Source organism: Panthera uncia (assembly GCF_023721935.1).
Source record: "Panthera uncia isolate 11264 chromosome A1 unlocalized genomic scaffold, Puncia_PCG_1.0 HiC_scaffold_17, whole genome shotgun sequence".
NCBI classification, from domain to species: domain Eukaryota; kingdom Metazoa; phylum Chordata; class Mammalia; order Carnivora; family Felidae; genus Panthera; species Panthera uncia.
In genome coordinates this window covers 48,198,697-48,213,259 of record NW_026057577.1, presented here as the reverse complement: position 1 = coordinate 48,213,259, position 14,563 = coordinate 48,198,697, and the positions used below count along the sequence as shown (strand labels likewise).

General features: G+C 37.6%; 3 protein-coding genes across 6 annotated transcripts in view; 1 reads left to right on the top strand and 2 right to left on the bottom strand.

Moving 5' to 3' along the window:
- Nucleotides 1-8,341, bottom strand: part of TRAPPC13 (trafficking protein particle complex subunit 13) — a 45,438-nt gene extending 37,097 nt beyond the window's left edge. For all 4 annotated transcript variants that reach the window (XM_049649547.1, XM_049649548.1, XM_049649549.1 and 1 more), the window contains exon 1: nt 8,256-8,341. In XM_049649547.1, coding sequence (XP_049505504.1) covers nt 8,256-8,301 — 46 coding nt within the window. In that variant the 5' untranslated portion in view covers nt 8,302-8,341. The remainder of the gene's footprint in view (nt 1-8,255) is intronic.
- On the bottom strand, nt 4,408-8,339 carry SHLD3 (shieldin complex subunit 3). The gene is made up of 2 exons (XM_049649553.1): nt 8,256-8,339; nt 4,408-5,335 (listed from the first exon to the last, which is right to left on the bottom strand). The coding sequence occupies exon 2, from the start codon at nt 5,218-5,220 to the stop codon at nt 4,465-4,467; it is 756 nt and encodes a 251-aa protein (XP_049505510.1). The 5' UTR covers nt 5,221-5,335; nt 8,256-8,339; the 3' UTR covers nt 4,408-4,464.
- Nucleotides 8,342-8,982: 641 nt separating the features above from the next.
- The window catches only part of TRIM23 (tripartite motif containing 23), a 39,103-nt gene continuing 33,522 nt past the window's right edge, over nt 8,983-14,563 (top strand). The window contains exon 1 of the mRNA XM_049649546.1: nt 8,983-9,151. Coding sequence (XP_049505503.1) covers nt 9,005-9,151 — 147 coding nt within the window. The 5' untranslated portion in view covers nt 8,983-9,004. The remainder of the gene's footprint in view (nt 9,152-14,563) is intronic.

Below are 14,563 nucleotides of genomic sequence, written 5' to 3'. Positions count from 1 at the left end.
ATAATATAAATAGATAGCTGCTGATATAGGTAACAGATGTTAACCTTAAAATTTCTGAAATCACTTGCAGATCTAATATTTAATGAGCATTTACTAGTGCTAGACTGTGCTAAATATCACACATTCAAGTCTCAGGACTACAAATTTGGTACCAATGTCCACCTTTTATACATAAGAATGATGCTTCCAGAGGATAATTTGCCTATAAAAGATTATATAGGGGCACCTGGGTGCCTCAGTTAAGCATTGAACATTTGATTTCCGCTCAAGGTCCTGAGATGGAGTCCTGCATCAGGCTCTACCCTGGGCTGGAACCTGCTTAAGATTATCCCTCTCCCTCTTCCCCATGTGCTCTCAAAATATAGATTTGTATACATAAATATATATATACATATATATATTTGTATATATACATATATATTTAAATATATAAATATATATATATATACATATACATACACACACATATATACACATACACATATATATGTATATAAATTTTTTAAAAAGACTACATATCAGGTGGCAGAATTAGATTTGAGCTCAGGTAAATTCACTTGATTCAAAAATAATTATCTGGGGGCATTGGGTGGCTCAGTTGATTAGAGGACTGTTGGTTTGGTTTAGGTCAAAATCTCAGGGTTTATGAGACAGAGCTCTGTGCAGCACAGAGCCTGCTTGGGATTCTTTCTCTCTCTCTCTCTCTCTGCCCCTCTCCTGCTCTCTTTCTCTCAACATAAATAAATAAACATTAAAAAATAATTCTCTGTATGATTAATTATAAGCTTAGGGTCATAAACCCAGAATGTAAGGCCTTACCAGAAACATCTTATGGGAATTCAAAACAGGACTATATATCAAGCAGAATATTTAACAGGTAAAGATCATTGACCTGGCATGGGAAGTGTTCGGGTAGCTGTTTCTAACTTTCTACTTCATTTTTTGGCTATTTAGGGTCTTTTGTGGTTCCATACAAATTTTAGGATTGTCTGTTCTAGGTCTGAGAAGATGCCGGTACAATTTTGATTGGGATTGCACTGTAGATTGCTTTGGGTACTACTGACATTTTAACAATATTTGTTCTTCCAATTCATGAGTAAGAAAAGTTTTTCCATTTCTTTATGTCTTCTTCAATTTCTTTCATAAGTTTTCTATAGTTTTCAGCATACAGATCTTTAACATCTTTGGTTAGGTTTATTCCTAGGTATTCTATGGTTCTTTGTGCAATTGCAAATGGGATCGATTTCTTGATTTCTCTTTCTGTTGCTTTACTATTGGTGTATAGAAATGCAACCAATTTTCTGTACATTGATTTTGTAACCTGCAACTTTGCTGAATTCATGTATCAGTTCTAGCAGCTTTTTGGTGGGGTCTTTTGGGTTTTCCATGTAGAGTATCATGTCATCTGCAAAAAGTATAAGTTTGACTTCTTCTTTGCCAATTTGGATGCCTTTTACTTCATTTTGCTGTCTGCTGACGCTAGGATTTCCAACACTATGTTAATCAACAATGGTGACAGTGGATATCCCTGTAGTGTTCCTGATCTCATGGGGAAAGCTCTTCAGTTCATTTTTAATTAGGAAAGCAGATATAAATTATGCACAACCTGAAGGGGATATAAAAGGGCTGTAAAAATGATATATACAGTTTTTCACAATCTAAATATCTAACACTCTAAGCTCACTTTTTACATTTATTCATTTATTTATTTTGAGAGAGAAAGCACAACTGGAGGAAGGACAGAGAGAGGGGAAGAGAGAATCCCAAACAGGCTCCATACCATCAGCACAGAGCCTGACTGTTGGCTCAAACCCACAAGCCATGAGATCATGACCTGAGCTGAAGCCAAACACTTTACCAACTAAGCCACCCAGGCCACCCTCTAAGCTCACTTTTAACACCAAGTGGTCTTTATTCCCCATTTTTTTTTCATTTCAGAAAAAGCTAAATCTTAAGACAAAATACACTCTCAAATCTTGAAACTTTTTTAAAAGTGTCCTTGAAAACACGTGATTTCACTCATATGTGGAATTTAAAAAACAAAACAAAGAAGCAAAAGGAAAAAAAAGAGACAAACCACGAAACAGACCTGTATAGAGAACAAATTAATGGTTACTAGAGAGGAGGTGGGTGGGAGCATGGGTTAAATACATGAAAAGGATGAAGGACTGCACCTGTTGTATTGAGCACTAGGTATTGTATGGAAGTACTGAACCACTCTTTCATACACCTGAAACTAATATTACATGTATGGTAACTAATTGGAATTTAAATTAAAAATTATAGGGGCTTCTGGGTGGCTCAGTCAGTTAAGCGTCCAACTTCAGCTCAAGGCATGATCTCTCGGTCCGTGAGTTCAAGCCCCGCATCAGGCTTTGTGCTGACACCTCAGAGCCTGGAGCTGCTTCCAATTCTGTCCCTCTCTCAAAAATAAACATTAAAGAGAAAAAAAAAAAAAAAACTTCTAGAAAGCGTCTTTGAGTTCACCCAAACATGTAGCCAACTTATTTGCTTATTATATGCTCAAATTTCCATTGTGTATCAAAGTCTTATTGTGGCTAGTTTTTGCTGATTCTATGATTTTTATGGTATGAGACAATAAGGGGGTTGGTAAAAAACAACCCTCTATTAAAAATAAAAAGTTCCCAAACTGGTATTAAAAATATATTTTCTTCAGGATCCCCTGAGTGGCTCAGCGAGTTAAGTGTCCGACTTTGGTTCAGGTCATCATCTCACAGCTCCTGAGAGCGAGCCCCTTATCTGGCTGTCTGGACAGCACACAGCTCGCTCCAGATCTCTGTGCCCCTTTCTCTGCCCCTCCCCAACTTGCCCACATGCTCTCCCTATCAAAAATAAATAAAAATTTAAAAAAAGAAACCTTTTAAAAATATGTTTTCTTCATATTTTCAAAGAGGGTAAAAATCAGCAGGGGTGGAAGTGGGGATAGCAGTGGGTAAGAAACACTATCATTTTATGGACTCAAAGAAAACTACTATAAAGCACAGTTCATTACAATGCAGATTCTTAAACACAAACTGGGAAAGCCCTGTTAGTAATATAAAACTATCTCATTATTTGAAGGAAGATCCAAAGTATGCCCCTATCAAATAGACTTAAAATGCAATATTTCCTGTCTTATAAGAAATTAATGAACCTCAAAAATTACACATAATGTTGGCTGGAAAAGAGCAAATACCAATAAAACAAGGCTTAAAAAACAAACAAACCAGTAGACGGAGTGCCTGGGTGGCTCAGTTGGTTAAACATCTGACTTTGGCTCAGGTCATGATCTCATGGTTGTGGGTTCGAGCCCCACTTCAAGCTCTGCGTTGACAGCTCAGAGCCTGGAGCCTGCTTTGGATTCTGTGTCTCCCTCTCTTTCTGCCCCTCCCTTGCTTGTGTTCTCTCACACTCTTTCTCTCTCTCTCTCATAAATAAATAAATGTTAAAAAAACTGTCAGAGGAACTCCTAGGTGGAATTTAAAAACAAAACAAACCAGCTAAAGGAAAAAAAAGGTAATTAAATGGTAGTCTTATATTCAGCTCTGAATGTTAGATCAGGTTCTTAGTCAAAAATTGAGGAGGCCAAAAAGAGTATGTGACTTTCAGCCCAGTGCCAAGTCAAATATTCACTGTACACAGCAAATAGTGTCATGTATAGAGCCATCCTCATTGGAACTCACACAGACCCTTGATTTACTTATGAAATTCGGGTTTCATCTATTATCTTATAAATAACTTTTAGAAATTTTCAATAAATTATGAAAAAGATAGGCTTGAGGTTACAAACTAATGAACTGGGCCAAGTTCAACTTGTATATATACATTTTGCTTGGAAAGAACTTAAAAAAATTAAATTAGAATCTTCTTACAGTTCAGAGTCCTTAACCATATTCTACAGTCTTGCCTATCTAGTCCCTGAATGATTTCAAGTTTGTGAAGTGAAATGCTGGGCATTCTGAGCACATTATATTAAAGTTAATCATTATGCAGGAGCTCATCTTAGAAATTCTCAAGAAAAACGGTCTTTAGTCATTTGCTAAGTTGGCAAAAGAAGTTAAATTCATATGATAGTCCACTTTTTTCCATTGAATTTGAGTTAACATTTATCTAAAGGTAGACAACTTGTCAGGGAAAAATAAAATTATGGTACTGCTACCATTTCTTAGAGTAAATGCTGTTAGTATTTTATCAAATGCTGTCATAGATTCACCTTCCTGTATACATTGTTCTTGAGTTAACAGACATGCCTAGGAACTCACCTGATAGTCATTTACTTCTAGGGAACAAACTATACATATTACCACACAATTTTTTACAATATTAAGAATGAATAGGCTATATGACTGAAGGGTCAAATAAAAAAATTAAGTCATCAAAAATTTAAAAACTCATAAAAAATTTATTGATTTCAGATCACAGTTCATTCAGGATATTCTTCTCTTTCACAATCAGTGGAATTCATTACATACTAAAAATAACACCATATTTACGTACACATAAATTCATTTTCCCAGTAAGAGCTAATCTACCTTTAAGAAGATTTCCCACATATTCACAGTACATAATATCACAGAACACCCATATTTGGTCTAAGTGTCTCTGAATTGTAGCATTACAAGATGGAAGTTCATTGTGCCTGATAATTTGATTGAGTTTTGCCCAAATGTCTTCCAGAGTTTGGTTGTTACAAATAGTGTGCTCTATAGTCCATCTTGCCCTATAAAGTGAATGCAAATTCAGTGCCTTTAAACTATCTTGCAATTTTTTAGACAAAGGAAAAATATTTTCAGTGCAATTACTGTTGGGAAGTGAAACACTCCAAAACCTCTTCTTATGCTGTCTTCCCTTTTCTGATTGCTTATCTAGATTTCCAGAATTAGTCTGTTCATTCAGTGTGTGTGACTGGATTAAGTGCTTTTCTTTTTTTAAATTAGGTTGAAATTCCAAAAGATCTATCGTGCAATCGTAACTCTGTGATTTAACATCATGTTCTGAAATGGTTAAGTACAGTTTCACATCTTCAGCTGCCTCTTCAGAAATCACAGGTGGTGATCTTTTAGGTTTGAGTGGAAGTTTGGACCCATCATGAGAAAACCAAGGAATAAATCTTGAGAGTGGACGTGTAGGAAAGTCTTGAAGTGCTTTCTCTGCAATTTTTGACAGTTGTGTGGGATCATTCTCATATGGTCGATAATGTAATATTACTTCTGTAGTCATTCTGCAGTAATCCAGTCACTCTTAATGAAGAGAAAATTTCTTAGATGTGCTCTTCAGCGCTAGAATGTAATTTATAATTACAAGACTTTCTTTCCAAATCAGAGGGAATCAGGACCTAAAGCGGAAGTATTGCAAAGAATAAGATATGGTAGGGATAACCTACACACAAATAGGGAGAAAAGAAAAAACAAAAACCAATCCCAATATGATATTTTACCAAGTGTCATTGGTAAATGTGAATGGAATCCACAAAATTGGAAACCCTCTGTCTCACCAAAATAAGGGATCTGGATTAAATGCCTGGTAAGCCTCAAACTGCTAGTACTCAACACGTTTAGATCAACATGTAAATATTTATAAGTATTGTCATTAATATATTAGGTAATAATCTTAAGACTATAGCAGAAACAAAGGGTAAATTAGTGATTCCTAGGATATTTTATTCATTTGAAGAGAACAAAAATGTAATAATACTTAAAACTTTGAGACATTAATTGAGGAAAATGAAAATCATTGTAATTTTTGATGCATTGAAAAAAATAGATTTTATACTTTAAAATGATATGAATTCTACCAAATACATAGATACACTACTTAACGATTTTCATCCCCAATACTAAGCACCAATAACATGAAAATAGTTAAATTTTGCATTTTAACCAGGCTGGGAACTGGTCTTGTTAAAAAGTGTCCTTAGTATAAATGGGGCACTTTCACACTATCAAGACATTAGTACCATGGCTTCTGAATTCTAATTCAGAGGAGGAACAAGAAGGCTAGACCTTAATATTTTTTTTTTTCATTTTAGAACAAAGAAGTCTTCAAGCTGTCCCAAATTGGGTCACTGATAGTAAGTTCTAGCATACAGTTAGGCTTCCAAAGTTGCATGAGCCACAATGCAAGCTCTTTCAAATCCTAATTACTGTAGAAAAAAAATGAGAGGTTCTCCCCCAAATCATTAAAGAACTCCTTGAAGGGGTTCTCCCATTACTAGAATGGCCATAGGTGGGGACTCCTGTCATGATGTCATAATACTCATTTGATCACCAATTTTGAAGAGTCAGAAGTAATTAATTTCATCATGATTCTTTTCGCCTGTTAATGTCCACTAACTGATTTGACAACTTAAATTCATAAATGACTGTGATCCTTAACACCCATAATTCTTAACATGAATCTAGACATAGCATATTCTTTTTTTTCTTTTTATGTTTATTTTTGAGAGAGAGTGAGACAGATTGTGACCAGGGGAGGGGTCGAGAGAGGGAGACAAAGAATCCGAAGCAGGCTCCAGGCTCCGAGTTGTCAGCACAGAGCCCCATGTAGGACTCGAACCATGAGATCATGACTTGAACCGAAGTTGGTCACTTAAACGACTGAGCCACCCAAGCGCCCCTAAACATAGCATATTCTTAATTTTTTTTTTTTTTAACATTTATTCATTTTTAAGAGTGAGAGAGACACAGCGTGAGCAGGGGAGGGGCAGAGAGAGAGGGAGACGCAGAATCTGAAGCAGGCTCTGGGCTCTGTGCTGACAGCTCTGAGCTGTCAGCACAGAGCCCGACGCAGGGCTCGAAATCAGAGACCTGGAGATCATGACCTGAGCTAAAGTCGGAAGCTTAACTGACTGAGCCACCCAGGCTCCCCTAAACATAGCATATTTTTAAAACAATAATGCTTTTATTTTTTTCTTTCCTTTTCTTTACACTTTGACACTTTAAGATACTGCATTGAGAATTATTTTTGTTTGAAAATATTCAATGTTGTACTCTGAGGATGATGAAGTTGTGACAGCTCATTTTTTTACATATATAAGAAAGTGAACTTAAATGATCATATAAGTTGGTACACTTGGCATCCAACAATCAGTACAATTAGACTTGTTAAAATCTTGAAAGTTTCTTAAATTTCTGAAAGATATTAATATCTATTTACATACTTGATATGGGATTAAGAAAGAACATGACAGTTTCTTTTCCCTTTTCTCCAGAAAGAACCCATCTCAGTGTAACTCATTTGCTCAGGCTCAGCTTACAGGTCATATATCTATATTAATATTGTTGTTTTTCAGCTCTATAGTCAGAGACAGATTTATTAAACCGAGCTATCAGTATATGATTTTATGTTACAAATGAGACTGCTGAGCTTCTGGAATGTTTGATGCCTGCATCATAACTGTGTACAAGATAATGGTCGGTCAAAATGGATGCCAAAAGAAGGTAAGTGAAATTCAACTGAATTCAAATGTCTATCCAATCTCTTCTCAGCTCAGTTTAACAAGTTATTGGAAACCACACAGTAGAGCATCCAAGAAATAAGTGTGTTTGGGGAAGTAGAAAACAAATGAAATACAGCTGAAAGCATTTTAAATAAAAGGTTTTCAGAAAACAGTAATTCCAGAAAACTCTGCCCTGTTCGTTTTCCCTAAATAATAATACAATTACATCATCAAACTTACTCAAAATTTTCTGCTGTGTACAGAAAACGAAAGCTGACATCAATTTTCCCACATCCACACTACTTTGAAGTAAACTGCAATAAGTTATAGCATATCTAAATTATACGTTGTTGTACTATGTATCTCAAAACCCTTGGCACTGCTAAAACTAGACTAATTTTGCTGATCAAACTAAAGACTGGTAACTTCGTCAGTGCTACACAAAGACACAAGAGACAAGGAAAAATCACCGGAGATGCCTACTGTACATCATCTTGGCTCACAGGGCTCTAGGGACGTTAGCTTCTCTGACTAAAGCCGGTCTGGTTACTCCAAGCAGCATATAACACAACGAGTGATTTATCGGGTATCTATTACATTCTAGAGGAATGCAACATGAGCCTCTCAAACCTAAAAAGCAAAGAAGAAAAATTGCTTCCTTCCTCTCGGCGCCGAAGGACACAAGAATGCAGGAACTAATGGTGTTTACGAAGGACGAGGCCTACATCCCCGGGACCAGGCCTAGGTGGCAAAGGCTTCGAGAACTAGCGAGAGAACAGAAAACAGACTAAACGGAGTCAGGTTCGTGAAAGTTTACCTTTCAGGGCCAGCAGGTGCTCCTGTTTGGGGGGATTCACTTCCATTTTGAACGGCACTTTCGACCCAATGCCTACGGCAGCTGGGTAGGTTCAAAGCAGCCCGGAAGAAAACAGTAAAGCGTACGTTCGGGAAGATCGAATGCACTCCCAACAGTTTCTGCTGGTAGTGCCTTAAATTCTCTTCTTACGACGTCCTTTAGGGACTCAACGGCTTCTTTTCACCAAAGCCATCTCTTATTTCTTAGCGATTTATACATAAAATACTTCTCTGTTTTCCAGCCACAAATCACACATAGCGTCTTCCAGAAACCACTCCTCGCTGACAGCACATAGCCCCACAGATAACTACATGGCGGAGTAGAGGGAAAAAAAAAAACCCCAAAAAACCCTAGTGTGGCATCCTGGGATTTGTAGTTTAAACAAAAACCGCACTGCATGCAGGGAGATGTAGTCTCCCGTAATCCTCGCGTCTATTCTGCAATTAGGAAGCGATCGTTTCTAAAACGGGAGTTTCACTCCAAAATTTTACTTCTTGTTTTATCCTTTCTTTTTTATTTCTTTAATTTTATTCCTTCCATACTTCAGTCTCATAAATAACAGCAATAAAAACAGCAAAGCGTTCATACACAGGGATCGGCTTCCCAAGAGCTAGGGACTGACAGGAGGAGGAGCTCTGAGGTCAGCCCAGCCGTGCCCGGCGTCGTACTGCGCCTGTGCGCTAGCGGCGAGCGCCGAGGCCTCTGGGTAGATGGTCCTACCCCGCCCCTTAGTTGAAGGCGGTGACGGCTGCTTCTGCGGCACCGCTCCTCCTAGGATGGCTACTCTGGTTGTAAACAAGCCTGGAGCGGGACTAGACAGTGGCCGTCAGGGCAGCCGGGGTACGGCCGTGGTGAAGGTGAGGGACTTTGCGTGCTCCGTTCTCCACCTTCGGCCTCCCTTCGGTTTATCCCTGAGTTCTGGCGGCGGCGCCCCGGCCGTCTTCGGGCAGGATGCGCGGCCTTTGCGTCCCTCTCGGCTTTACATGCCTTGTTCCCCACTCCGCGATCTTTTCTCTTTGCGGGCGTGAAGTTGCCTGGTCTTCTGTTAATACCAGTTCTTTACTTGACATCGCCGATGGGGATATTTGTGAAAATGATCGTATGGGCCTGTGAGACTGACTTCGGCCGGTCTTTTCCCTAGATCCTCTGCTTTTGGTTAAGTTCAACAGGCATTAGCTTATTTTTACTAAATTGAACCATTATTATCGCTAGGTACTATGTTCATTGTAACTCGTTAATATTGTAGCTCGTTAATAATCTACCTATGAAATATATGATCATTACCGTTTTGCAGGTGAGGAAACTCAGGTTTGGGTTAACACAGTGAGCCAGGGTTGACTGCCTTTAAAGTCTGGTTTTCATCATCACACTAATTCTAGGGGTGTATTAGTGGTTGATCTGCCCCCTCCTTTCTTGGTAGTACAGTCTTTCAACACTTGAGAAGTCTCCCAGCAGCAGCATGGTTGGGCAATAACGTTAAGGTATACCAATTGCCTATGGTTTGAGGTTTGAAATTCTACCATGCTTGAGTGCTTCAAAATGCATTTGCTAAAACAGCAATTGAAATACGTGGGATTCACGTTTCCCCTTCACTATATAGTCATGGAAAGATTTGGAAGGGAGAACTGATCTCAGTCGTTTGTAGAAGACTTTCAGGATTATTATAATCTCAGTTATTGGTATTTCTCATTACTGGTTACATATTAGAATAACAGGATTTAAAAAAAAATACCCTAGTTATGCACACTTCCTCCTCCAGTTCTGATTAACCTGACATAAGTATATTTTTTTACATTTCCAGAATTGATTTTAATGTGCAGCTAGAGTTGAGAACTACTATACCAGATAATATCTGAAGTTCTTTTAAGATCTTGGATAATAGGCACCTAATGTTGGGTTTAGATGACAACAAATGATATATTTCTGCTTACAAGTATATTATCAATCAGTGTTGGTGGCTTTTGATTCATCTGACCTTTATATATCAGTGAAGTTATTCTGAAGGTACACGGCATATCTGAGATACAGAGGGAGCCCTGTTAGGCATGTTGTATGGTTGAGCATTTATTGATTTGTGCTTTATCTAAGTAGAGAATTCCTAAAGATAATTTTGTGAATTAACTTGAGTCAGTAAGTTGTAATTAGAATGGATATTATTGCTTATTGCTGTATCTATCTTTGTTACCCTTAGTTGCCTTAAAATCTCAAAAATATATTGAAGTCTGATATAATTCAAATTTATTACAGTACAGAGTTTAATATGTTAGAGCTTCACTTCATTCATCTTTACCTTTTTTTTAAACGTTCATTCATTTTTTTGAGAGAGCATGAGCGGGATGGGGCATAGAGGGAAACAGAGGATCTGAAGCGGGCTGCACAGCGAGGCCTGGTAGGCTCGAACTCACAAGCTGAGATCATGACCCGACCTGAAGTCAGGCACTCAACCACCTTGGCCACCCAGGCGCCCCACATTTTTGTCTTTATATGTAAAATGTGCCTGAGCTGTGTGGTAGGATAGTCTTTTTTGGCAAGACCCTTATGCTGTAATTTGTAGGGAGTATGGTGGCATAAATTTAAAAAACAAAAACAAACTTATTGTCATTTTCATAGATGAAAGCAGAAATTATTCATTGGAAGGTGAAAGTTGAAGTATATGATGCTAATACGTAAAATGACCTATTTAATGAACAAGCTGAGAGTGACATGGTTTTTTCACTAGAAAAAGACAAAAATCTAACATTCTGAAATTCACATTCAAAAAGGAAAAAGGAATCAGAAAAGTTCCTTTTGAAGAGTGAGTCTCCTTAGCACTTTTAAAATATAGTCTGGTTTATTAAAGTTTTATTTACATGTGATAAGTTTGTAGCTCTCTTTGGCATATTTGTGAAGTTTATAAAATTAAGAGCTTTTCTCTTATCTAGGATTTAATTTCTTGGGCTTTTAGCCACACTTCCTGATGATAAATACTGAAGAAAGAATGTCTTACTCTATTGTTAACTGAGTTGATGTGAAATAATCTAATAACTTTATTTTTGGACCCATGTTTGGTTTATAAATCAGTTGTATGTTGCTAGTGCTTTTTGAAAAAACCTGTGGTAGCAACTTAAGTTTTTTTTATCTTCTATAATTATGGGGTCACAGATACAAGGTATGAATGGACTAAGTAAAATTTAATTTGATTCTTTGAAGTATATGGTCATAAACAAGTTTATGTTAGAATAGCAAGAACATCTATTAAAAATGTTGCATTTGTTTTACATCTAATTGTGTTGTATCTTTTCTGTATTTGATTGAATTTGATATTTAAGTGAGGATGTTTAAAAAATTTTTTAATGTTTTATTTATTTTTAAGACAGAGAGAGACAGAGCATGAGTGGGGATGGGGCAGAGAGAGAGGAAGACACAGAATCTGAAGCAGGCTCCAGGCTCTGAGCTGTCAGCACAGAGCCTGATGTGGGGCTCGAACTCACGAACTGTGAGATCATGACCTGGGCGGAAGTTGGACGCTCAACCGACTGAGCCACCCGGGTGCCCCTAAGTGAGGATGTTTAAATAAAAATTCTTTCCTGCCTTTTTTAAAAACGTAGGTTAAATTTAAGTTTGTATATATAACATAATTTATCTGTAACGTTTCTAGCTATTTCCCTTCCTCATAGGGAACCACTATTCCAGTGTAATTAATTTCCTTTATAGCCTGCTAGAAAGTTAGTATGCCTGTATAAAAACATACATATAAATATATGCTCTTTCACTCCTCAGTTTAATGCAAAAGCTATGTATTCTATGTATCATTTTTCGCTTTGCTTTATTTGTGTGAAATCATTCTGTTTGTGTACATAGAAAACTTCCTCTTTCTCCATAGACTGCATAGTTTGCAGTACATGAATATACTATATTTTCTAGTCTGTACTGGTACATATTTACTTTGTTTCCAATCTTTTGCAAATGCAAATGGTGCTATAAGGAATAACATAGAGACTGCTTCACACATGTGTAATATATTTGTAGGATAATTTCCTGGAAATAGAATTACTAAACCATGTAGGGGTGCCTGGGTGGCTCAGTTGGTTGAACATCCGACTCTTGATTTTGGCTCAGGTCATGATCCCAGGATCATGGGATCCAGCCCCATGTTGGGCTTTGTGTTGGGTGTGGAGCCTGTTTGAGATATTCTCTCTCTCTTTCTCTCTCTCGCTCCCTCCCCCTGCCCCTCTCCCTCCTTTCCCCCCATCTTTCTCTCTCCCTCTGCTCCTCTCCCCTGCTGGTGCACTCTCTTTTTTTTTTTTTTTTAATAGTTTTATTTATTTATTTATTTATTTTTTAATATATGAAATTTATTGTCAAATTGGTTTCCATACAACACCCAGTGCTCATCCCAAAAGGTGCCCTCCTCAATACCCATCACCCACCCTCCCCTCCCTCCCACCCCCCATCAACCCTCAGTTTGTTCTCAGTTTTTAACAGTCTCTTATGCTTTGGTTCTCTCCCACTCTAACCTCTTTTTTTTTTTTTTTCCTTCCCCTCCCCCATGGGTTTCTGTTAAGTTTCTCAGGATCCACATAAGAGTGAAACCATATGGTATCTGTCTTTCTCTGTATGGCTTATTTCACTTAGCATCACACTCTCCAGTTCCATCCACGTTGCTGCAAAAGGCCATATTTCATTCTTTCTCATTGCCACGTAGTATTCCATTGTGTATATAAACCACAATTTCTTTATCCATTCATCAGTTGATGGACATTTAGGCTCTTTCCATAATTTGGCTAGTGTTGAGAGTGCTGCTATAAACATTGGGGTACAAGTGCCCCTATGCATCAGTACTCCTGTATCCCTTGGATAAATTCCTAGCAGTGCTATTGCTGGGTCATAGGGTAGGTCTATTTTTAATTTTCTGAGGAACCTCCACACTGCTTTCCAGAGAGGCTTGGTGCACTCTCTTAAAAAAAAAAAAAAAAATACCTGCTTTCCCACACTTTCACCAGCACAACAAAGAGTTATTGACCTGTTTGATCTAATCTGAAAACTGAAAACAGTATATTGGTGTAGGTTTAATTGCATTTCAAAGTTTTTTGAGTGAGATTGGACATCTTTTCATGTATTTAAAGAGTTGTTTTCATGTCTTTTTCTGTGAACTATGTATTACATTTAAGACTGTCTTGAACCATACTGGGATGCAAGCCAATTAGAAGTTATGAATTTACAGTGAAAAATGTTTGTATTTTATGCACTAAGTCCAAATTAATTACAGAGCTAATATTTTTAGTATATTAAGTGTGATTTCCACTAAGCATTTTCTGGTTTTTGTCTTGCATTATTTACTTGTTGGGGGATGGTGGTTGGACTGAACTGTTTAAAACAATTTTTTTTTAAGTTTATTTATTTTGAGAGAGAGAAAGTGCAAATGGGGGAGGAACAGAGAGAGAGAGAGAGAGAGAGAGAGAGAGTGTGTGAGTGTGAGTGAGTGAGTCCCTGCACTGTTAGTGCAGAGCGTGCTGCAGGGTTTGAACTCAAGAACCATGAAATGGTGACCTGAGCTGAAGTTGGATGTTTAACCTACTGAGTCACCTAGGTGCCTCCCCTCTTTTTAAAAACCTTCATTTTGTCAGACTTTATTTATATAAGCACACCAGTGGTTGGTTGTTTGGAATGCCCTGTTTCTGGGGGCTTTTTGGTCTAACAGGGAAAGACAGGCTGGAAAGCCAATAAGGGAATTAAAGTGCTCTGGGGTGTTAAGATTAAACACTTATCCATGGTGTATGATGGCCCAAGGGATAGTGTGCTCATTTCAGTTGGACTGACCTGTGTGGGTAGGCTGAGAGATATAGTTGTTTAGAAATTTGTTAGTTTACTAATGTTAAAAAGAGGATCCACAAGAAAAATGTTTGTTTAGGTATTTCCTCAGCATCAGCATAAAGAAAGAGGCAAAAACAGTTTATCCTGTTCTAGGAGCTACAAATTGTTTCATATAGTTTGAGAATAGAGTCTGAAGGGGGTTGCAATAAAGCAGTATGACAGAGGACAGATTGTAGTAGGTCATGGATGACAGACATAAGAGTTTGTGGCATAATTGTTCAACATGGGTATTAAAAAAAAATAAAATTCTGAAACACTTCAGCTATATTTGGAAGTAACAGTACTAACAGTACTTCATTAATAAAAATATAGGTTGTTGACTTAATTCTAAAACCACACTCATGTGCTTGGGAATCAATATGCTGATTTTTGTTGCCTTTCCTTTGACTGCATGGCCTTGGGCAAGTCATGTGCCT

Excerpts from the sequence above, each read along its gene's own strand:
- SHLD3 (XM_049649553.1), bottom strand. The coding sequence starts at position 5,220 with ATGACTACAGAAGTAATATTACATTATCGACCATATGAGAATGATCCC.